The sequence below is a fragment of the Dermacentor silvarum genome, chromosome 1 (genome assembly GCF_013339745.2).
Source record: "Dermacentor silvarum isolate Dsil-2018 chromosome 1, BIME_Dsil_1.4, whole genome shotgun sequence".
Lineage (NCBI taxonomy): Eukaryota > Metazoa > Arthropoda > Arachnida > Ixodida > Ixodidae > Dermacentor > Dermacentor silvarum.
In genome coordinates this window covers 451,788,994-451,813,919 of record NC_051154.1, presented here as the reverse complement: position 1 = coordinate 451,813,919, position 24,926 = coordinate 451,788,994, and the positions used below count along the sequence as shown (strand labels likewise).

The 24,926-nt window shown below is 46.9% G+C and overlaps 1 protein-coding gene across 2 annotated transcripts in view; it reads right to left on the bottom strand.

The window, feature by feature from the left end:
* LOC119449286 (scoloptoxin SSD14) overlaps positions 1-24,926 on the bottom strand; it is a 73,086-nt gene that overhangs the window by 30,243 nt on the left and 17,917 nt on the right. Inside the window, exon 1 of one of the 2 annotated variants that reach the window (XM_049660854.1) lies at positions 3,646-3,842. The exons of the other annotated variant lie outside the window; for it this stretch is intronic. Coding sequence (XP_049516811.1) covers positions 3,646-3,818 — 173 coding nt within the window. The 5' untranslated portion in view covers positions 3,819-3,842. Of the gene's footprint in view, positions 1-3,645; positions 3,843-24,926 lie in introns of those variants that run through there. 2 annotated transcript variants of the gene reach the window in all.

Genomic DNA, 24,926 nt, shown 5'->3' with positions numbered 1-24,926 from the left:
GGCAACAGTCACCAACGCCGCGCGCGTTCGGTGCGAACGCGGGCAAAACGCCGACGGCGTCGACAACAATTCCACGCGTTGCTAGTGCTGTTGCATGTCCAAGTTTATACAGCTGATAAAACTACCTTGAGTCGACCCCATGGCTGCTTCGCATATTACTCAGGGTTGCCCTACGGGAAGATGGTGTAATTTTTTATTTAGTGATAGTGCTTACTGCGGCACAAGGTTAAAATGATAATTTAGAGATAATATAAGAAGGGGGTACTGCGCTAAAGACACACGGACAGCAGAAGTAGGAGTGGAGAAGACGCGTGCAGACTCACAACTGAATTTTATTGGAAGAAAGATGAAGTATACATCATGAACAAAAAGAGGTCATCATGCTGAGAGGCCATCCAAAAATGCCGCCATAGCAATCTTATGCCCAGAAATTGCATCTCACAACCAGCAAGCACAACGGAATAATATACGCCTAGTACATCTAACGTGTACGACGGTCCCTATGACGGTATAAAATCTTAGTTATTTCTGTTTCTTAGTTTTTAGTTCATAGGGTATGGGTGAGCTGCTGGAGGCCTTTATTATAAAAAAGAAATCATGTGTATGTGTTAGCGATCCTTCCTTTGTACTTGCTGATTGTGAAGCGTGCGATTGCCAAAACTTGTTTAGGGGCTGCCTTGTTGCGGTCGTGCCTTCACAGAATGTGCAGCAGTTTTCATTCCCAGGTGCTCAGACTGCGAATGGCAGGCTACCTAGAAATTTTGCTGTCCACCATTGCCCAATGTCTTGTAGCTGACTTAAAACAGTCAAAACCTGACAAGTGTAACAATCTAAAAGAGAAAAGTTCAGATTCAAGAACCGCGGTTATTCCCTATTTGCACCGAGTGTCTATCTCATCGTGTAAAAAAGGTAGCACATAAGGCCGGCATTACAGTCGTTTTCAAGCGAAGCTGGTATGGCCTGACTCGCGCTGTCGGTGTGGCTGTCGTCGTACGCGAAAAACCAAGTCCTCCCCACACGTAGCAGGTGGCCGGAAACCCTCCTCACCCACAGCTGGCACGCCGGAAACTCTCCGCTCCCGCAAGTGGCGCGCCGGATCACTTCACTCTCCCAGCCACTTTCCCAGCCAATTACAAGGACTCACTCCTTCTAGAGAAGGGAAAGGACGGTTCGCTCGCTCCGCGCGCGCCGTTTCTCGCCAGCTGGCAGATCCCACGCCCTGTGGGAATCGATGTTATGCGAAGCAGTGTGCGGGGAGCCTACCATGTTAACGAAACGACCATGAGAGCACCAAGACGTAGGCGGTTGTTTCATGACCTACATGACACGCATGTAATGACATTCATGTCATGAGTCCTCAGGAGTCCCTTTAGCTACACCTCAGAGACCTTAAGGCATGACTACGACTTCGACCATTAACCTTTAGCCTTTTCCTTCACTTAGTACCACATTCGAACCCAATCCATTGGTTCTTTAGTGTTAATTTTTTTCGCTGAGTCATTCTCATTTTTGCTGAGTCATGCTAATGACTTCTACCATCATCATTTAACGCTTCCTTCACTTAGTACCTATGTCAGAACCCATTTCCGTGGCTTTTGCGTGTTTATCTTTTTTTCGCTGAGTCATTGACGCTTTTGATGAGTCATGCTCATGACTGACTTCTAACACCATCATTTAGTGTTTCCTTCACTTAGTGCCCACCTCCGAACCCATTCCAGTGGATTCAGAGTGTTAATCTTTTTTTGCTAAGTCATTGTCATTTTTTCCTCAGTCATGGTCATGACTGTGACTTCCTCCATCATCCTTTAGTGTTTCCTGCACTTAGTACCCACGTCAGAATTAATTTCAGTGGCTTTTGCGTACTAACAATTTTTCGCTGAGTCATTGTCATTTTTGCTGAGTCATGCTCATGACTATGATTTCTACCATCATCCTTTAGTGTTTCCTTCACTTAGTGCCCACGTTCAAACCCATTCCAGTGGTTTTTGAGTGTTAATGTTCTTTCGCTGAGACATTGTCATTTTTGTTGAGTCATGCTCATCACTATGACTTCTACCAGCATCCTTTAGTGTTTCCTTCACTCAGTACCCACGTCCGAAACCATTTCAGTGGTTTTCGAGTGTTATTCTTTTTTGCTGGGTAATTATCATGACGTAAATTACACGTATGTCATGACATTCATGTCAGGACATATCATTTATGTTTGTCATATACTCTTGTCATAGTATGCCAATTTTGGTACATACCAAGTTAACGAAACGACCATGAGAGCACAAACACGTAGGCGGCTAGATAGATAGATAGATAGATAGATAGATAGATAGATAGATAGATAGATAGATAGTTAGATAGATACTGTCAAACAGTTTGGGGTAGCTTTGTGAGGTATAGCACATCTCAGTTATTTTCACAAGGTGCACAGCTTGAGCGAAATATAATGTTTGCACTGGATATTTCCTCTCTTAGCGCCAGTATTGCACGTGTAAGAAAATAGATGCGACAGCAATGGTTGTGACGTGTAGAGCGTCGAGCCGGCGATGCAACAAGAAAGGCTTGGAAGAAGAAGGCGTTCTTTCTGGTTGTGTTAAGATACTAAAGAGAAACTCGAAGCGAAAAGTTCACACCAAATAAAGCACAGGATTACACTTAGATATTCATATTTTCATTTATCACTGAAAAATTACGTCATCATATTTTTTTAAAAGCTGAACGATATTTATATGCAAGAAATACGCTCCATTTATTATACCCAGATTCAATTATACCCCTGTCACACAGCACATGTAATGCCATTCGCAGCGAATCAAAACACGTGTCAATGCCATTTTTGTTGCTTCTACATGGGCATAGTGAATGACATTCACAGCAAATGGAATTCGTCCATTGAATGAGTTCCCCGAACTCATACACGCGCGACTTGTGTAATTTCGACGATAGGGGCTTGGCAAAAAATTAGAAAATCGATAAGCTAAAACTATATGTCATCGATTTTCAAATAACCTTCCAATGTTTAGCATTGTATTGCTAACAATATAGTGAAAAAATGTAAACAAGAAGCACGATTTGTAAGCTTTCGTTATCATAGCCACCTGCCGATAAACATTGTCATCAATTACGAATGACACGTTCTTTACCCGTGTAGATTGGGAACGCAAGGCCGCAATGATATTCGATATGAATGTTCTTGTCTACAAATGACATTGCATGTGCCGTGTGACTGGGGTATTACTTTCAACTAAAGATTTCCCCATGTTTTACACAATGCTAGCTAGTGTCGTTCAGAACTTTAATTTATTGATTAATTTATGTACAGTATAAGCTGCCAGCCGCATCGGTAGAGGCCAATGCAGCTGGTATCCCGTTAGACAATAAAATATACCAGTGAACGAAAGGCGTATCATATAAAGTACGCTACAATTTGCATTTCTTATATTCAACCGAAAGTTCATCGCAAAGAAATGGCTTTGGGCTTAATTACATTTTTGGCACTTGTGGCAGCTAATTAGGGTGCTCGAACATTTTCAAGATGAAAATTACAATTTCTGCAGTAAAGAGTTAAGCGTGCACTTCTGCCTTATCGTCGCATAATAAAAGCCACGAGCTAACCTTTCTGTCTCGAAGAAAATGGACGTTTTGTATAATTACCTTGGTACCGTTGCACATAACCGAGCGTCAGTAGAGACGGCCCAGTGAGTGAAATTACCCAAGTAAGAAGAGGCCTTGTATTGCAGGGGGCAGGTTTTGGTGCGGTCTTCCTGAGCGAAGCCGTACTTGACCGCAAAAGCAGCGAACACCAGGAGCACGGCACTGTTCCCCATGTAACAGCCTCGGTATCGGCGAAACCGAAAAAAGCGCATGTGCTGCGGACTGAATGTGTTGAGTGAATGCGCTGAAGGACTGTGGTATACAGCTGGGAGCCGGTCGACGTCGCTCTGCTTGTCTGCCGTTTATATCTCAGCTTAGCAATAAATTAGGGGAAATACAACCCACGTCACTGGCGTTTGCAGCGCCTACGACTCACATTAATTCACAAAATACGTATATAAATATGTGAATGCTCTACTAAATGGCATGAAAGAGGAGAAAAAGTGAGCCCTGAGAGTGCCAGAAAAGTTTTTTTGTTTTGTTTCATAAAAAAATCAGGGCAGCTTGCACTAGTGGCTGAAGAAAGAGCGTAGCGGGGGTCGACCAAGGTTTACGAAGTTTAGCTAAGTGTTTGCTATGTATTACTATGTGATGCTAATATCTTACCGAGTTTTGCTATTTATTGCTATTTTATGTTAATATTTTAACAAGTTTTTGCTTTGTATTGCTGTTATGCTAAAGTTTTGCTATGTAATGCTATGTTATGCCAAGATTTTTTTAGGCGACGCAAACGATGCGCTCGGCGTAGAGACACTATAGGCAATGTGTCACCGTCGCGGCGTCACGGAGCTTTATACCAAGGCCGCAAACGAAGCGGCGCGCAGTGACGTCATGGCTTTTTTTTTCTCCGCCCACACGGCTGTGGAAGCTTGGCGATGCAGCGTGGCGCGGCCGGGCGTAGACATGCCAGGTGGTTGCTAGGCGACGCATAGTGACGTCAGAGCTAGGCGCAGTGCGGCGGGGCTAGAAGAAGCGATGCGGAAGTCGGAGTGATGACGTCACGACACCTGTGCGAAGCTCCGCGAAGCCAGGCGCAGCTTTGCCAAGTGGTTGCTAGGCGACGCAGTGCCGTCATAGCTCGGCGGTGTTTCTGCGAACGATTTGTAGCCGAATCTCGAGTTTAAACAACTAAGCTGCTAAAAATTCTGGGGTTTTACGTGCCAAAACCACGATCTGATTATGAGGCACGCCATAGTGGACTTCGGAATAATTTGGGCTACCTGAGGATCTTTAACGAGCACCTAAATCTAAGTTCACAGGTGTTTTCTCATTTCGCCCACATCGAAATGCGGCCGCCGTCGCCGGGATTCGATCCCACGACATCGTCTTTAGCAGCCCAACACCATAGACACTAAGTAACTACGGCGGGTTTGTTTCATAACTTAGATATTGTAAAATGACGTACGCTATTTCCCTTCGCTTGTCGAAAGTAAAAAAAAAAAAATCCAAGCTCTACGCTTATGGATTTCTGTATAAGGGAGAGCTTACTTTCAAATGGTTGCGGGATGTTGTGGTCATCAGTCTGTTGTTCGTCTTTTAATCAGATACAACTGGATAGCTGGATAAGGCTTAGTCCGGATAAGCCGCCTCATCTAGTTCACCTAGATCGTCTCATTTCTTCTGAGTTCTGGAATTTTGCAGTGCGCCGTAAAGAAAACTTCACGAACCCTCTTCCTCTACATCGGCAGCACTGTGTCTGCATGAGACCATGTAACTGGTCGTGTTGTAATTTCGCATTTAAACTTGCCCATTTTTGCGCAAATGACACATTGTACATGGTACGAAATATTGCAAACATACCAGCATAACTAGCCGCATAACTGCAACACATTGTTTCTTCTTATTCACATACGTGACGCAAGAAGGAACGTGATCGAACACTTCATGTATTATTTGAAACACAATAAATCTGTAATTGACTGATGCACTTACGAAGGTTATTAAAATGTGCCCCTGAGCGACGAATTTAATTGAGTATAAACTGATTTGATGTAAAGCTGCACAATCGGATGTGGACTTTGGGTGAGTTATGTTCACTATTTCCTTGCGACTGAAGTCCTTTACTATGCAGATAACATATTTTATGGCAAAAGGGCACTTTTTTCGGGTGGACAGATTTTCTATGGGTCATCACATTGGATCAGGTGAGCCCCTCGTACCATACAAACGTAGTGTTAAGAGTTCAAACGCTTTAAGTGAAAATTGTAACATTGTAGTACCTGTTCCGCTTTAACGATAAGTTTGAAGTTTCATAAGGCAAGTCGATCACTTGAGTAAAAGCATGCTGATGTATTCTCCTGTCGTCTGCATATACAATTACAGACCTCCGAAACGCTCGCTGATCTCACGGAGAATCTTTGCCAACACACATTGTGTTAACTTCATTGGGTACGATCCACTGGGATTCGTACACAATGTGTAAGAACCTGGACATAATCTTGCTCATGCATGAAAAGTGTAAATACGTGTTTACATTACTGCTATAAATTGCGACGGATACTTTTACTATACAATCTCTTTAGCTGACACTGTGAGAGAAATGTTCAGCAATGTCCGCGAGCTGCGATTTTTCAGGGGCATGGAGGAAAGAAAAAAAAAAAAACCGGAGAGGCCCTGACGTCATGTTTTTGAAGCCGGAAGTGCCGCGATGTTGGTGTGCCATCTCCCTTTGCGCCTACAATCAGGGGTTCTGCAGCTCGCCGGAGCAGATGGGCGCGAACTTTGAACTTGCATTGTTACGAGCCGCCAGAAGTCTGTGCTGCCGACGCGCGTCAAAACAAAGTTTGTAGCAGCTTTAGTGAAGCAGACGCGCTCCTGTGTTTTTCCGTGGCACGTTGAAGACGACGACGAAGGCCCGCGCCGTGATTGCTTGAGTGTATCTGTTGTTGGCTTGCACTCGCACTCACAGACCCAAAACACAACTTTCAAGCTTACGCACCACACTCCAAGGTCAGCTTTTCTCGCGAACAAAAGGTGCTGCGGGAAGACACCAGTGAAAAAATCTTACCTCACTTTTGAGAGACCGAGAGCAGCAGCGAAAGCTTCAGGAGCGCGGTTGCCATAGCAACGTTGACATTTGGGGTACCCGTACCAGTGCTCCTTTGCGAAAAACAGCACGTGACTTCCACCGCACCTTCTCCAATACGTCCGTGCTGGCCGGGGCCTCTCCTGGGTTTCCTTCCTCCATGTTCAGGGGAAAGGACATATACGCATGTGGTGCCCCCATTGAAATTGACAGCTCGTGCCGTTGCAGCTGGCATGCCAGTTTCAAGCGATCTTCCGGCCAAACACGCCGGGTCATTAACTCACACGGCGATAAAAAACATGCTGAGCAACCCACCAAGTGCTGCGTTCATATACGTGCCTTTTGTGCAGTGAGATAGACTAGCGCACTGCGTGTTTCATGTACCTAGATCTAAGGACAGAAAAAAAAAAGTTGTAAACAGAGGCTGGGTGAAATTTCCAACGACACATATTGTTTGCCGTCATTTGCTGCTCACAGAATTTAGCACGAAACTGTTTTATTCATGGGCCCACCATCAATTTACTGAAAGTGATGTGACGTCGGTGCGAAGCTCTCTTTTGACAGGCATGGCGCTGCCTTCTAGGAGCGGTGAAGCTAAGTACTGCATCATGACACCATCGAGTGCTGACAGTGAGCGCTTCGGAAGTCTCAGCGCAGCGGAGGATCCAACGCGGTGTAGCCTGGCGTAGCCTTCTGCGGTGGTGACGACGCCGTTTCCGCACATGGTTTGCCTTTCGCGTTCCGTTAGTCTGTGATGCATTGTCGCCTACTGAGTGCAGCTTCAACATGCGTCAGCAGTAGAGTTACTGTATGTGCTCGCTCCTTGCGGGCGCCATATATAGTAACTCTAATCAGCAGTATACTTACACGCCACCTACTGCTTGGCTTGCGATGGCACTAACTAAGAAAACTGCTGCGTTATGCGGCACAGAAAGGCAACGACGTCGACGGCCGAATCTCGCTTTGGTCCGGCGAGAGACACGCCAGCGTGAAGCAGAACGCCTTCGCGCGTTCGCCGAGCACGCAGCGAACTCTGTCACTCGCGTTACTGCAGCTAAGCGCGTCGCCACTCAACTGGCTGCCCGAGACACTACGGAGCCGGATCAAAATGCTCGTGCATTCGCCGAAGCGACTCGACAGCAGGATGCCGCCTCCCAACAGGATGCCACCCGCCAAGCAAACCTGCAACACGGTTGCCAACCCGCAAACTGTGCGCCATTCGCTGCAGCGGAGCGTGAGTTCACGAAGCAAACATGCAACAGCTTCTATGAAGACACGTTTCACTTTCGTGTTCTACCGATTCCTGTAAAAGAGGTATACACCTGTGATTATTCCATAAATTCATTCACTCTGACGGAATATCCCTACTGTGCTTGAAAGACCACGTCTTCACATCGCGCAGATTGCACAATAATTTCAGCCATGCTCGCATATATGGCGTGACGCTAACATTTACCTTTTAAGCACTGCCTCGCGCTATCCGTCTCTGGAACAGCCTTCCGGATAGCATTGCGTCGCTCACAAATCATGACGCCTTTTGCTGTAATTTGACGAAACATTTTTTTTTCACACTGATCACAGTTAGTTAGCACATGGTTACTTATCAAACCGATTACGTTTTCAATGCATTGTCACGCGTTGTGCCTGTGTTAATTTTTATTCACTTTTTTGTCCTTTTCGCTTTTTCAATATTACGCATTGTCTAAAGTCCTTTGTAACTATGTCACGTATAATGTAACTTTTTTTCCCCTTCTTGCTGTCTTTATGCAATGATTATCTGTTCATTTCTTTTTGTTCTTTTTTAAGGATCTGTCTGGTATATGATATATGCAAATTTCTTCGTTTTGTGCCAATGTTTGATTCCTTGTAGTATCGATATCTTTTAACTGATTGTATTGTATTGTAACATACGCCCCCATCACCCTATGCCTCTTTATAGGCTTGTGAGGCCTTTCTAAATAAATAAATATCTTTTTTCTATTATGTTTATGTTAATTAACCAAGATGAATTATGAAAAAAAATATTCACTTGAGATAGAGGTCTGCTTCTAGCTTTTAGAAACTCTACTTTCACGTGTATTGCCACGCCCCACTTTCGGACCCAATTGTTGACCTCTGTTGCCTTGATACATACTAAATTTAAGAGTAGTAAAGTTTTCTTATACCTGAGCTACTTGTCTGCAGGCTCTGTGGGCACTACCAGTGAGGATATGCCCGCTATACACAGAAATGAGAAGAGGTTAAGAATTTTTGATCGTGCGGCTCACACGAGACGGGAAAGCGTGCACTTTGTATTAGAAGTGGTTCCGCAACCCTTTAGATTGTCAAAAGTAAACTTACCGCCACTCGACGTTGCACTGCTCACCTAACGATTCCCTAAAACTAGTCAGTAGAAGAAAACAGAGAAGGGAAGATAGTGGTGTGGATCAGAGAGCAAACGGGCACAGCCGATATTCTAATTGACATTAAGAGAAAAAAACGTGCGCAACTTACACTAGTGGTGCAAGGCTGGAGTAAACAACGGAGCTCGTGATCGACCTTGCTTCTTCCAGATTTTGCTAGGCTTGGCGAAGTTTTGCTAGGAAATGTTAAGCGTTGCTAGGCACGGTATTCCGAATCGGCTCGCCGCCGACGCGCAGATTCTCGCTTGGCCACGCGGCGCGCTTCAAGATGAGCGGCTTCTTCTTCGGGTGTCCGGATCTTCATTGGTCGTCCCATGTTAAGGCTACAGTACTCGCCAAAGAGTGAACGAGAGTTCGGCCGCCGTCGCGGCGGCTCCGAGCTTTATCTCCCTCGTGACATCATGGCCAAGCTGCGCCTCTACACTTGCCGGGGCGTGGCTGGTCGAAACCTGCCGAGCAGCCACCAGAGGCACCTGCTACAGTCACGGACACCGCGCGCGTTCGGCGCGAACGCGGGGAAACGGAGAAACGCGGACGGCGTCAGCAGCAGCTCTGCACGTTGCCTCGTTGGTGCTGCTACAATTTCTTTCTCTCATTTTATCTTTCTCCAGCGCAACCGGTCCTTGGACTGGTCCCCTCTTTTTTTGCGAAATAAAGAATTCACCACCACCACCCTCCCGAGCTAAGCGCCCGCTGCGCGCATGCTCTCTGTCTCTCTCCTTAACGTCCCATGTTGATGCAACATGACCACGGCATGGAGAGAAGGCGAAGCACATGCCGCAGTGCGAGGTGGTTGCTAGGCAACGCGCGGTGACGTCATCCCCAGGAGCAGTTTTTGTTCGCACTACACGGCACAACCAAAAGCTTAAACAGCTCCGCTGTTAATATACCCATTTGTTCACCATTCGACTGCAAAGATGCCCACCCCATTGCGAGGCCAACGAATGCGTCCAGGAAACTTGTCATACATATGTAAATGCGTCTTTTCTTGTTAGAGTACCTCTACAGCCAAGCTGTATGTGACTAGCCGATTTGTTCGTCCGTCGCCTGTACGCAGAAACTATCATCTTCAGCAATGGTTCGAGCGTCGTCGTCTTCTTCCACAGCTGGCTTCGTTGCCGTTAATCACTCCAGCGTAGAATTTCACTGCTCTTCTGTCGTCGTAATTGGGGGACCGAATTTACGGGGGGTATTTGCCCTTCCTTAAGGGGGTATGAGCCATTCGTTGTCTTACATGACGGACAGATTGAATTTTGAAGCACTTTAATTTTGAAGAATCGCACGCGGCAGTGCCACAACGGCGGACTGCAGGCATACCGCCAGTGACGTCGTTCTCTCAGTCGCAACTGAACGTTTGGGAAACCTCATTAAGAAACACAAAGACGTAACCAATAATTGAGTAAGACTTTATTGAACCATCGGGATCAACGCAGTGATAAACACCGGGGCCGCACGTTTCAGCTTCGCTGGTTCACCAGCTGTCCGGTGAGCATGGGCGGTGATTTTTTTGTCGTTGGACTGGACTGCTCTTTGGGTGTAGGGTGGGCTTGGTGGAGTGAACGAACACTACCTTCGCTTCGTTGTGTCGCCTTGCATATCCCTGCTGGCAGCGCTAGCGATAAGTGACATGCTTACGTCACATTGGACTTTGTGGCAAGTTTAGCCCCACTCATGGTAAATGGAAACGCTCGGGAGGAGCAGTCACTGGCACAACTTCGTAAGGTAGGATACACTTCTAGATAACGCTATGCTCTATTTTCAGAAAAAAAAGAAAAAAAACAGTGTAAAGGAAAACAATTCTTTAATTGCTGCCTTAATGACTCTGACTCAGTCTTTATTCTGTGCATGCAGTGCAGTGTAAGCAACTTTTATTGGACAATGTCGCAAGGTCGAAACTCAAAATACTCAATGTTTATCAAAGAAGTTGCTAAGAGATGATCATGATAACCTGCTCAGAATTTTGTCGTTTTTATTCTTTCATTTTGACTGGATGACTTTCTTGTGAGTTTTTTAAAGCGTAGCTTTAAATTGCCTCCCGCGGGGTTGAGTCAATGGTCAGAACGTAAAAAAAAGCTAAACAAAAAACGTGCGCTTTTCTAAAACGGTATATGATCCTAATAGTATGCTTTGCAAGAAGAGAAGCTCACTTAAACGTTCTTCGATATGTCTTTAGAAGCAGCGACAAATGGACGCGCACATATCCCACTTGAGATGAAATAGAAGCGAGGTATTGTACTCACCCAGTTCTTAAGAAATTTTACCAGGGCAATTAACTGGCAATTTACAATCTCCCTTAAGTGCTGCAAAGACTCTAGAAAGGCAAAGTAGCCGTTCAGGTGGTTTTAAACTAGCGTAATTATTGCTGTGCCGAGGAATGTGTGCCGAAGCTTGCACCACCACCGTTTGTGATGACGCAACTCCTAATCGCTAAATTTGCGAAAGTCAGCTGCCATTGACACCTCCATCGCTGCGGTAGTCTGCGCTGGCCTGGAGTCGTTGGCCTTTTCTCTGCATGGCCATGACATTGTTGAACTCTCCATGGACTGTTTGTATCTTGTGGCCTTTTTCTTCAAGCTGCCGAGCATAGGTCTAGGAGAGAGAGGTAACGTTTTCAGCATTCTGGCACTTTATTCCCAGCCTCTATGATCAAATAGTAGCTGAAAACTTGTTAGGTTGCTCATGAGGAAACACTTCGGTGTTATTGACCATAGCTTCGTAACGGAGAACGCCAACGTGTGTTTTTGTACACATATTACGAGAAATGTCAAAAAGCCACAGATATACGTGTGCGGTTCCATTCCAAGCAAGTGGACACAACCTCCACTAAGACACAACTAAGCCGTACCACTGCTCGTTGATCAGCCTACAAACACAGCGCCGATGAGTACGCGCAGGTCCTAAAAGACGCCAAAGATAACTTCCTAAGCAGCACATTACCTTCCTTGCATAGTTCACTTTAAAGATGATAATATAATAGCGCTCAGTGACCTTAATGGTAACGCTATACCGGCCAACCATTGTCGCTGAGTACTAAATGAAGTTGTCGCAAAACATTTTCGTTACCCAGCAATTCCACTGCGCCACACCTAGGACCGTATGACCACAATATAATGTTTCCTCTCATTATCAGCTATGATGGTGTCGCAAGCATCATTAGGTCACTAAAACCATCATCTGCGCCGAGTAGTGATCAGATTAATGTGAAGTTCCTTCAAAGCACAGTTTGCTGCACATCAATCATCTGAACTAAAGTTTTCCAGCAATCATTGCACGGCTATTTTCTTCCATCCGAGTGAAAAGTCGGGAAGGTAATTCCAATCCATAAAACCGGCAATACGCATTCCCCTCTGAATTAGAGACCAATTTCGCTCACAAGTATACCTTGTAAGATACTAGAGCGTATCTTGGCCTCTCACCTAGCTACTTTTTTGAGTCGCATTCATTTTTCGCACCTTTGCAGCATGGATTTCGCAAATTATTCTCGTGTGAAACTCAATTAACATTTTTTGTACACAAACTAAACGCCATTCTTAACAATAGGTCCTTGGCTGACTGCATTTTTTTGACGCATTTTCTTGAATGCATTTTCTAAAGCCTTTGACAAAGTGTGTCACAAACTGCTCATTTATGAATTACGACTGCTTAAGCTCAATCTGTGCATTTTAATTTCGATTGAAAGTTTTCTTGCTAACCGTTCTCAGTTTGTTTCAGCTAACGGCGCGAATTCTGAAGAACTCTCAGCCCATTCTGTTGTACCGCAGGGCTCAGTCTTCGATCCTCTTTTCCTCACTTATATTAACGATTTACCATCTTGCATTTTATCATCCGTTCATTTGTTTGCCGATGATTGCGCAATATTCCGGGAAATAACAGGTCCAAACGACGCCGCTCTTCTTCAAGCTGACATTAGCGCCATATTTGAGTGGTGTAATACCTGGCTTATAGAACTAAACACTGAAAAATGCAAATTCACGCGAGCTTCTAGAAAGATTACTAGTTTGCCGATTTATCACTGAAGTACCTCGGAGTTCACATTAGTAGCAATCTAAAATGGGATTACTCGCATCTCTCATGTTGTCTGCAATGCTAATAGCATGCTCGGGTATCTTCCTAACTTTGTGAAATCGCCCTCGTCTCTCAAACTAAAGCTACATAAAACACTCATTCGCTCTAAGTTAGAATATGCCGCTTCGGTTTGGGATCCGCATTATAATAATTTGGTAGATTCACTTGAAATGGTGCAAAATAATTCGGCCTGTTCTATACTCTCTAATTACAATCGAATCGCGAGCATCACGGCAATGAAAGCTAACCTTAAACTACCTACACTTGCTTCTCGACGTACGATGCTTCGCTTAAGCCTTTTTTACAAACTGTATCATCATCCTTACCTACGCGATTTGCTAATACTTCCTCCCCAAAACGTTTCACACCATCTGGATCATGCTCATAAAGTTGACATTCCGCTGTGTAAAACAGAATCATTCCTACAGTCGTACATACCACACACATCAAATGATTGGAACTGCCTTCCCAAATTGTTAGTAACGATTTCAGATCATGAAAAATTTGTGAACTCATTAACCAACGCTTTGTAACATCTTACTGTATTCTGCCAAGAGGCAGACTACAACAAGAGCTATTATTGTATAATTAGAAACACTAGACTGCTTCTTTGTATTTGTAGTATTTTTTGTAACATATATTCTGCCTCTTCATAATTTCCTAACTATTATCGCATAACTAGAAACATTGTGCTGCTTCTTGTAGTAAAATTTTGTTGCTTTTCTGTATTTTATACCATTCCCTTCTTTAATGTCTGTTTAACCTGAGGGTATGATAAATTAAAAAAAAATGAATAGCTCACTTAAAGTTGGAAAAGCAACACCTGCACTATTATGCATCCTGACAGCACCATCCTGACTCACTAACACCCTATTATGCTCGAACTGATAATTTAAAATTTTCTTTTTTCCCCAGAACAATATCAGAGTGTAAGGACAGTTTACAGACACAGTGTGACTAAAAATTGTGTAAATTTGTACTTGCTTGTTCCTAATTTGTTCGCTATTGTTTGTATTTTATTACCTCTCTGCGTGAACCGAAATGTCTGCAGTATGTATTAAAATAGACTGTACCAGACGCCCACCCCAGACAAAATGACACCCACATCAAGCCTAATGGTTAACAGGCTTTCAAAAGTGTATTTATTATTTCGCTAGTTCATGCACTTCCGGTAGTTCACTGATCACGTATCACGGAAATGTCAAAACTATATTTCTTCTCACTGCATTGAGCAAGTTAGGATACCTGGGCAGAACAAGATGATCCAGAGCTCTGCCATTCATGATGAGCAACCTACGTTTTGCTTTATAGTTGCTTTGCTGTCGCTCAAAACTTGCACAAGCTCGCACTTTGTAGTGTACCATCATGAAACAAGATGCTTGGTGACTGTAACTGGTTAGGTCATATGCTAAAAATTTGACTATTGTAGTCCGCACCCATGGCCACAAGGAAAACAATCCGACGATGCCTACGCACTTCTTATGAGTTTTGAACGCGAAAGCATTAAATAGCCACTTAAGGCAAATACTAAGCCGACGTGGACTGTTTGAATACTATTTCGGAGACCTCGCCACGCTTGTTTTGTACCAAGAAAACTCATAGTTTACGAGAAAATAGCATCTGAATGGTTTGAATACCGTTATCGCAATTGAAATCTCCCGCCACCCAACCGGGAAGTGGTGACGTTGCATACGCCATCATCGCCCTTACCTGCGTCCGTGAGTAAAACGGCGCCCGACAGAGGGCGGTACGGTACTTTGCAGAAAAACGCAAACGCGCGGCCATGGAGAGACCGAACCAAGACAGAGTGGTGGATTAGCCGCTGCAGCTGCTTTTGCTGAAGCGGCGTAGACCGTTCGGGCGTCCCGCGACATCACATGGAAGTAGAATTCTCCGCTACTTGCTGTTTGTGCGAGTTTCTCGAGCCAGTAAAACCAGCGCTGCACTACGCGATACCGAAACCACTGAAACGCGAAGTACGGGTGGCGCAGAGTCGAGCGAGAACGAAACCTTTCAACCGCCCGCATCGCGTTCAAGGGTAATCTCAATGAGTTATTTTTTAAAAATGAAATAGAACTGAACAAGCAGCGTTTTCTTTCGTCTTATAATGCAATGCAATGATGTTTTTATAACGAGTGGTTGAGTACTAGTGACAGAATTTAAACGAGGAGTGCCTTCGTCATCGGGCAAGTACTTGAAAGTCCCGAGGCATTCTCTTGAATGTCCCGAGGCATTTGTTTCAATTCTCGATTGCTAAGCCTCTATTGACGCCTTGAAGATTCTCTAGCTCTACTCTATCAATTTAGCTCGACTTAACATTGGCCTTTGGTGTCCCTTTAACGTCCAATTGAACGCCGCTGAGAGGTCCGTCGAGTTATGAAATCATCGCCGGCAAACGAGCGCATTGAGGCGCTTGGCAAACGCTTCCTAGATAACACAAGGCCCGTGCACTTCAATCCGTGACGTCATGCTACCTTGCTCGACTGCCATAGAAGCTAATGAGGACGCTCACGAGTAAGCCGCAGTGATTATGACGTCACCGCTTTCTTCACGCCGGGCTTGGCAATGAACATTTCGGTTTAAGTAGCATGATGTCATAAAGCAGAGTGCATAGGCCTGCTATCTAGGAGGCGCTTGTTTAGCACAGTGGGTAAGACACTCGGCTTTGAATGTAGGGTCGTAGATAGGTTCGAAACTCACTACTGCTAACGCTTTACAGCGAAGCTGTATAGCTCTGCCTCCCAATCGATCTGTCGTGTCCTCGGGCAAAAACTCAACCAATCAGTGGGAGGCGCGCTCCGCGTGCGCCGTTCGGTTTTTTTGCATCACCACCAGATGGCACTCGCCTCCGCGCATCCGCTGGCCGCTGCATCGCGGCCGTGCAGGGGAAAGAAAAAAAAAAGAACCAGAAAACTCGCCTTCGCACATAGCGTTCGCTGCAAGCGTTTGCCGGTAAAGATTACGGTTGCATATAAGCTGCAGTTACCGGGAAGCAGCAACTGCAGCATACGAAGCAGAGAGTGACGTAACTACACTTTCGTATGTCAAAGAACCCGCCTAGCATCTGATTTGTGTTGTGACAGTGCTATGGGAAGGCGACATGAAGTGAGGACACCTGGAGACGTATTCTGCGACGATCACTTTGGTCGATACTGTCGCCTCGGTGATAGTATCGCCGTCAGGCGCGCGCTCTTTGGATGGTTGAGCAAAATCGGATGAGCTGATTGGCTGGTTGAGCAATACGTCACGTGAAGGCGATAGTATCGCCGAACTGATCGTCGCGGAATACGTCCCCTGAAAAGCAGCGTTCATACGAGGTGCGGCGAAAGCATTGCTAAGTGCATTTCTCTCATCTCTGGTTCACACTATGTAGGTGCACGAAGTAGCTGCGCAAGCCAAGTCGTAGGCCATTGAAACGTCTTAGGCCAATAATTTGGTAAGTGCATCGCTGTCCAACCGCATTCACAGCGGGGATTGGAGAAAAAAATTTTCATTTGGAATTTATTCTGTTTTTTTTTACAGTAATTTCTTTATAGCGATTACCAAGGCGAAGCTAGAACGCAGGCGAGAGCTTGCGCGGACAAGCAACGTGCGACACAATCTTCCGAGAGCGAGGGTGACTTGGCGTCGCAGCGATGCCCTCTTCCCTCACGCAACTCGCGGCCCGGCAGCAGGTGTTTCCTTTCGCCCGCTCTGCTCTGTCGAGGCGGGCAAATGACGTGGCGTCGCAGACAATGGGAATTTAGGGGTCGTTTCACTGCTCCAGACAACAGACGCCGGATTTCTCGCTCAATGGGCCATTTCATGCATTCGCATCAAAAAGGTTTCTATATGCAGGGCATAGGAAGCCCGCCGATCTGTGTGTGATTATCGTTTTTATTAGGGAACGGCTAATGATGGCACCGAAGCTAATTGAGCTTTACTAAAGTACTTTTCCATCTGCGTAAACAGCAATACTCCCTTCCTTTATGCCTGTCAAACCAGGAGAGCACTAGGGCCAAATATTTCATGATACGCGCTTCAATATGAGCCGGTATATTGGTGCTGAATTTTGAAAGGTCAATGAATTCGGCTAATTCCTAGTGAGAACTGCACCAGTCGCTCTGTAACAAGGAACCCATACCAGTACGCACTTCTGGAAATTGAGGTTCCACCATGACATCATCGGGTGCGAGCTGCTCGTGCAGCCTTGGGTAGTCGATGGCGTCCCTGATGTCGCCACTCTGCCAAAGTGCCCTCATGCTCACCTGCGGAAACGACAACGCCAACCTCGTCAGAGCACATGCACATTGTTGACAATGCGAGAAACATCAGACATCAGTGCAGCGAAATGACGGGCCTGTTTCTGGGACGCATTCACCCAAGGATAAATGCAGACCGGTGTAAATCAGCAATTGAACTTAATTGCAAAACGTTTATTGTAAAGGGAAAAGGTTGGGGGAGCAGGTGGGTGGGGCCCCTAGTCCATGGCTCCACTGGCCTCAGCAGTCCGCCGTGCTTGGTCGAGGAGTGCAACTTGGGCCTCCTTTTATTGCGATAGCAATTATATGGACACTTCAACCGGATTTCTGCCGTCGCCGTCGTCGTCGCCGTCGCCGTGAGGTTCCCTATAGATAAAATCTTCGCCGCGCGCCGTATGCCTGAGCGGAAGCGTGCGGGGACGCGCGCTATCACGGAGAGCGAACGCACTCAATCACCCACGCGCAAGCAAGGAAGCGGGAAGCCAGCGCCGGAGGGAGCGTAAGGGGGGGGGGGGGCGCACTTCTACTCTGCCAACAACCGCGCTCGTCGCTCGCTCACCCGCACCGTCTTTTAGCTCCACACGGCTCTGACCTTTATGCGCCGTGCATTCGCCGCTCAGTTTCCGTTGAAGCGATAGACCGCACGTACCTTCGCCCGCTGCGCGGCGTATGCGCTCGCTGCCAGCGTTTTGACAGTCGTTGGCTGCAGTCATTCAGTGTGATCTATTCATGTTTGTTTGTGCGCGCTCACACCACGCTTGTTCATTCAGTTAGTAATAGTCGGGCCACATTTTCCAACGCACGCTACACATGCAATGCTGTCCAGATCGGCAGTGCAGCACTACAGGTGTGTCCCTTCGCACGCGCTGCCCACGGTAAGCGCTTCTCATCAACACCACCGTTTCACACGCGCCTTCTCGTGGTCATCGAGTCTCTCTTCACGTCGGTCTACTTTCGCCGCAGCACACCTGCTTACTTAATCAGCTCATGTTTACTACAATTCATATTGCTACCAAATCCGCTCACCTTACTTCGTATGACATTGCTGTGTTGCTATCGCATTCATTGCTTCGCCCTTAGGGCGAAACTGTGACATTTTTATCTCTGGCGACCCAGGACTCCCAATGCGCCATTCTAAATTTTAAAGCGAAAGCTTTAATAGCCTATTCAAGCCGTGTTTCACCGTCGTCAGCAATTTGACGTTCATTTGACCGCAGCTGCGCCGTAGCCTTGGCAGCGTATCGCGTGACTCGCCGCCGCCGCGTGCGCTAGCTCCGCAGGTGGGTCGCCGCCTTACCACATGACTTGCCACGCGCCTGGTTAAGAGGAGCTCTGCTCTCGCCTAGTCAGTCCGCGCTTGCCTTGTCGCCTAGCCAAGCTCGCCTATTCAGTGTGAGCGTGGCCATGGATGAGAGCGAGGCCGGACCGTCTTCTCTGAGCGTTGCGCGGGAGTGGGAGGCTTTGAGCCGTCGTCGGCAAGCGGCGTCTGACCACCCCACAGATATCGCCCGGCGAGCTGCTTCACTGGAGAGGGTCCAGAATGCTAAGCGCGCGAAGCTAGCGTCGGAGACTGAGGAAGAGCGAGCCCTGCGGCTCGCAGAACGCTTGGACTTGTCGGCTTCTAATTTATACCGGGCTTAAGGATGGGTGTATACCTAAGTATAATAATTACAGCTAAATCAAAGGTTAACCAAGTGAAACCAAGATTTAACCAGGCTAAACCAAGCTTTCGCTTTGCATATCCAGGGTTAGCTGAGCTAAGCCGCAGCCATTTTCTGCGCCGGAATGTGAGGCGTATAATTTGGGTGACCTGAGCTCGCATTCCCACGTAACGTGAGCGAGAGTTGGCTGGCGTCCACACCATGGGCAAGTGCCCACGGATGAGGTGTGGTGGATGGCATGTTTGAAGCATAGGTGCGGGCTTGTATTTGTGTGCAGGCAGCGCCACTCATTAGCCGCCCTTACACCAGCCCTTCCCTTACAGCTGAAGGTGTGGTGGGGTGTAGTGCTGTATTTCTTGATGCTGGTGTTCTAGAACATCCCGAGGAATGTCGGGCGCCTAGGGCGGGAGGAGGTTGTCTGGACGGGGAACAGTTGCTCGGTGAGTAATAGCGAGCGGGAAATAATGTCGTCAACAAGAGCATTATAGGCTGTCCTTATGCAGCGGTTAACAGCGCTAGGGGTGTAGATTGGCGCACAGCTTATGCTGCCTCATGGTTCGATTCACGTGGCGAAGTGGTAGCGCGGTATACTAATGTCTGTACCGCACTACAAACTGTGTGGTGGACGCGAATGAAGTTGACCGGGGCAGGAGCATCGCTGTTGTGGGAGCGTGCTATATTGCGCGATCGTACAAACGCGCTTTAGAGCTATGATGCCGAGCGTCTAAGCAGCTTGTAACCGCTTGCGAAGGTCACGGCTTCGTAAACGAAGCAACAACCGACGCATTGCTGCTATCTTCAAGGCAGCTGTAGGAGGTAGCGAGAGCTAAACACCAAACGACGTGTCTGGGGCTGCCAGCTAGCGCTTAGGGGCTGACTTACTGCTTTATGAGACCGGTGGAGCGACACGAAAGACTGTTTAAACCTGGCGCGCATCTGCCACGCTAACTCGCGCGTTAATGATGTTCTGAATAAACTAGGAGCTTCGACGCTGGGACCCAGGGGGCAGTTGTGAAGTGGAGAACGGGATAAAACTGCGAAAAAATGAAATGCGAAAAAGAATAACTGGAGACTGGGTAACCTAGGAGGTTTTTGTGGAAAGGCTTGTGGAGGCCTTGGTTGTCTGAACTAGTGTTTGGACTGGGCTGCGCCATGGCGAGTAGACTCCACACGTTCGTCTCTCTTGACATCATGTTTCGGTGAGGCGGGATGACTCAGCCTGTTTACCTTGAACTGACCCATCGAAGCCTTGCCGGGCAAGTAAAAACAAACTAAAACGCGTAAGCCGGTTCACGAACCTGTTGTTGGTTCGTACTTTCACTAGCTAAATGTACAAAACCAATACTGATGTAATGAGAGACTCCGTAGTTCCGGGAACCATCTGCGTTCTTTGACATTCAACTAAACCTAACTGTACTAGCCTTTCTGCATACTGCCCGTGTTGGGAATACGAACATTGGGGGCGCAAATGGTGATCGCGAACTTGTGCTGAGCAGCAGAATGTTATAGCAGAGTCCCGTTATATCCACTGAGTGGAGAGTCCGACACCTAGGGAAAGTGAAGGTTCTTGGTCGTGTGGAGGCGCTACACAGACGTAAGCGCAAAACAAGAAGTAACACGACATCACAAGTTGAAACCCCGTCACAAGTTGGGCATGCTTGGGCACCAGCAATGCTCTTGTCACAACAAAGAGTTGTCGCAAAATATTTCTGTAAGACCTGATGCCCTGAAGTCGCGATCAAGCCGACTTTGCTTGAGACGTTGGTCTCGGTGTGACTTTTTGTCGACAATACAAATGCTGATAAAACAGCGAATATTTTGTTGACGCGACACGACACTAGACTAACGGCAGTAATTTGTGCCGCCTTATTTAGGCGCATAATCTACATGTAGTTAGTTCTAGCTCGACTCATTGGAGAATGTATCCAAGTAACAACTTTATGATCAGCGTACCTCAATGCCACCTTCTAATAAATAAAATGGTGAGCTTGGTAAATCATTATTGAAAGAAGAGTTAGGAACAATAATCCCGACTGCCACATTTACAGCTGCCAGTAATTTTTATGTGGAACCTTTTTTCGATCCCAATGCAGCAGTTGCAATCGGCTTCTTCTGCTGATGACATGTCACTGACCTGAGCCACTGCCGTAATGATCTTGCTTCCACCTGACGCACCGATGACCATTTCCACGTCTCCGTTGGAGTCAACCACCACGGTGGGGCTCATGGATGACTGGGGCATTTTGCCCGGCTTGATGAAGTTGGCCGGCGATGGTGACAGGCCCCAGAAGTTAATCTGGCCGGGCGTCGAGAAGTCATTCATCTGGTTATTGAAGATTATGCCCGAAGAGCTGCGTACCAGGCTTCCAAAACTGCACAGCAAAGTTCAATAGAAAAGTGTGAGATAAGGCCAGAGTGCGACCAGAGGAGCGTGACCGAGCATTTAGAGAGACACAGATTGACTATGAGTGCGAGAGAGGGTATAGCGATGGGCATTCATTGCGCAATGTCTTACCTGTGCTCGTGTAATGATCACGCCCGCTGTATTTAGGCGAACAACTTCTGTTGGGAGCGACAAACGTCACAAACTACGTGATGTGCGCCCGAATGCAAGCGATCACGCCATACGAAAGGGCTTCATTAACTGTTCCAAGATAATTTTATCCCTTATACCAGAGTACCTGCAGGCCCACCTCCGCCCCAACCTTTAACTTCAGTAAGTAAAGATTGCGTCAAATACAAGGTTATTGTTCGGCAATGGACTGCCGAGGCCATCTGAAGCCAGCGGACAGCTGAAGCTACGCACCGCTACCGAGAAGCTCAACAGCGAATCTCGACGCCGGAAGCTATATATATGATTAAGTTGGGCTCTTAGTATTAGAGCACTGTCTGGGCCACCAAAAAATAGTTGGCTATACCAGTCAAAATTTTAGCGCAAATAGCAATAAATGAACGAGGCATAAAACTATGAGACACTTTGCTGTTAGCAGTTAACGACATGTAATGACGATAGCCGAAGGCAGCCCATGATGAATCCGATAAATGATAACACGAGCAATGCACAGCGCTTTTATCTGACTGGCAGTCAATGTACGGTATTAACCAAGCGCACAGGCATGAACTACTTTAGTGCCCTCTCTCGCAAGTATCAAGGCGTAATCACTTTCAGAGGACTGTTCTGGGTCCATTAGCCCCACTCGAGATGTCGGCTCTAACAGCACGGGCCATGACGCAGGGCCATGACATTTATGAACGACGCAGGGAAGGACTCAAGATTGTGACTCGCGTATGCTGCGGTCTTAACAAAGACCATTCAAGACACCCTTGTTCTTGCATTCTCACGCTCCATGCCTCTTTCTTCCCTTTTTCATTTTCCCCAACGCACGGTAGCAGGTCAGAGCGCAAAAATTCAGGTCAACCTCTGTGCCATTTTACAAATAAGTTCCTCCTCTCCTCAAAATTACGATGTTTACGGACAGCTTATTCACCGACATTCCCTCTGAAGTGCGTTTCAGGTTTAGTCACACGAGGAATCTGGCAGTACACGCAAAACAAATTTCGACAGAGGCACTCTTACGGTGAATGTCGACGTTCATGCGATTACCAATGTAGCGACACATGCACCGTATTAAAAATTTAAAAATGCCGAAGGGTGTATACAGCCGGGCTCCTCTCGCGCTTCCTAGTGCACACGCTGCGCCATCTTGCGGGACTGCGCGTGGCGCCTATTCAATTTCCCCAAGTATGGTATGGTTTGGTATGGAGAACATTATTGAGTCCTGAAGGTCAACACTGGGTTGACGCGGGCCGCTCCCACGTTGGGACTGTCAGGCCGAGCCCTTCAGCCACATCGCGGGCCTTCTGGACTGCCCGTAATTGGTCAGAGAGTGATTCACTTCGTAGCATGTTAGAGAAATTTAAAAGGATCCCTTTTGTCATTGTAGAGCAGCACTTGCCCAGTGGCACCTGCCTTGTTACCCTTGTTGGCGTCAAAGAGGTTCGTTGAAGAGCGGCAAACGCCTGCTGGTATGTATCTAGTGAGTCAAGTTGATATGAAGCAGTTTCTTTATATAGAGGTTTATATGCCTGCCGCCCGCCTGCCGGCAGGCAGGTGGGCGGGCGGTCGGACGGACCGACCGACGGACGGACCGACCGACAGGACCGACCAGCCGACGGATTGACCGACCGACCGACCGACCGACCGACCGACCGACCGACCGACCGACCGACCGACCGACCGACCGACCGACCGACCGACCGACCGACCGACCGACCGACCGACCGACCGACCGACCGACCGACCGACCGACCGACCGACCGACCGACGGACGGACGGACGGACGGACGGAGCAAAGGCCAACGAAACTCGATTATCTGTTCGTAATCCGTAGAACGTTTGTGACACTACAACTTTGATTAATTTGGAAAACAAAGTCAGCAATGATGCATTTTGATGAAAGACAGATAGTAGCAGAAAGACAGATACACATAGAAGCAGAAAGACAGATACTGGTAACAGTGTGAGAATTAATGGACGAGAGTTGCATTGCAGACGCACATGCTGAACGCCAACATCAGCGCAAACACATTTCTATCACCTCAGTGGACTGCGAGTTTCATAAGCAGCTCTCGGGCAAAAATGCCCACCGACGCTCGTAATGTTTGCGATATCTTTCACGAGCAGGTTGATCTGTATGATTTCAGCAATGAACTGTACTAATGCTAAAGGAAGCCTATTCTGAATGCTGCATGTTCGAACAGCTGGTGCCCTTTAATCTGATTCACCCCAATGTGGTGTACACATGTAATCCATTAACGGTCGCTATGCGCAATGTATAGCGCCTCCTTTGACATAGCTGGGCGCTCCTCTACCACCACGAAGCATTGGTAAAAGCCTCGGCCTGAGGATGCACCAAATATCCTGTTCGGAACATTTCTGCTAATTTGGGCACACGATTCATGGTTTCTAGAACAGAGGAAAGGTACTACAATGAAAGTAAGTAAGCCATGGTGGGGATTGTTATACACTAATTAAAAAAGCCAATGGCTTCTGTTACGTTTAGAAGAAATTTTCGAGAGATCACAAACATCGTGTCCTATAGTATGCACAAGCACCGATCTCTCACTGTAGAATGGCAAGAGAGAGACCGCTATTCAACCCACTATCCATTGACGGTGCTGGTAATGCTAAGGGCGTCTCCGTCTTCTTCCCACAGGGACAGCTGCGCCGTGCCTTTATCCTCTGGCGCAGCCGCGGTGTCGAGGCCGTAGTGAGCCGGGTCGTGGTATGTCCTGTCAGTCGTCGATCTTCCACCGCGTGGCATTGGCGTAGTCCCACGAGGTCAGGTTCAGCAGCACCTGCATGTTGCGGGAAAGACCCTTTCTGTCAAAGCAGCTTGGCTGCTGCGGCTATGTATAGTCTACCTTTCTTTCCATCCGCTAATTCTCCTCCCCTTCCCCCCGTGAAGAGACAGCGGAGCGGTTAACCTCCTTGCCATTACTTTACTGCTTCTTTTTTGCGAAAGATGCACAAGAAAGTATTGAATCGAGCAAAAAGCAGTAATAAAAGCAATTGAATAAGTTATATCTTAGTTATATTCTGTGGTTGATTTTTGGAGCGCACTTCATTTTACGTGCTTCGTCTGAAGGGATAACTCAAACTGGGATCGCAGATTTGACGATTTAATGTAATTGCGCAAGAAGATGTAATAATCTGTGTCATTGATCAAATTGAGTGATAGCAGGGCCTCCAATACGTCATGTGTTCAACAATATATTGATAGAAACACGGAAGAAACTACTTAGTGGTTTTGAACCGCACCCTCGCATTTTTGAACAAAATTAAGGAGGAAAACTTTGAAGTATTCGTATGAGAGTTTAATCCTTT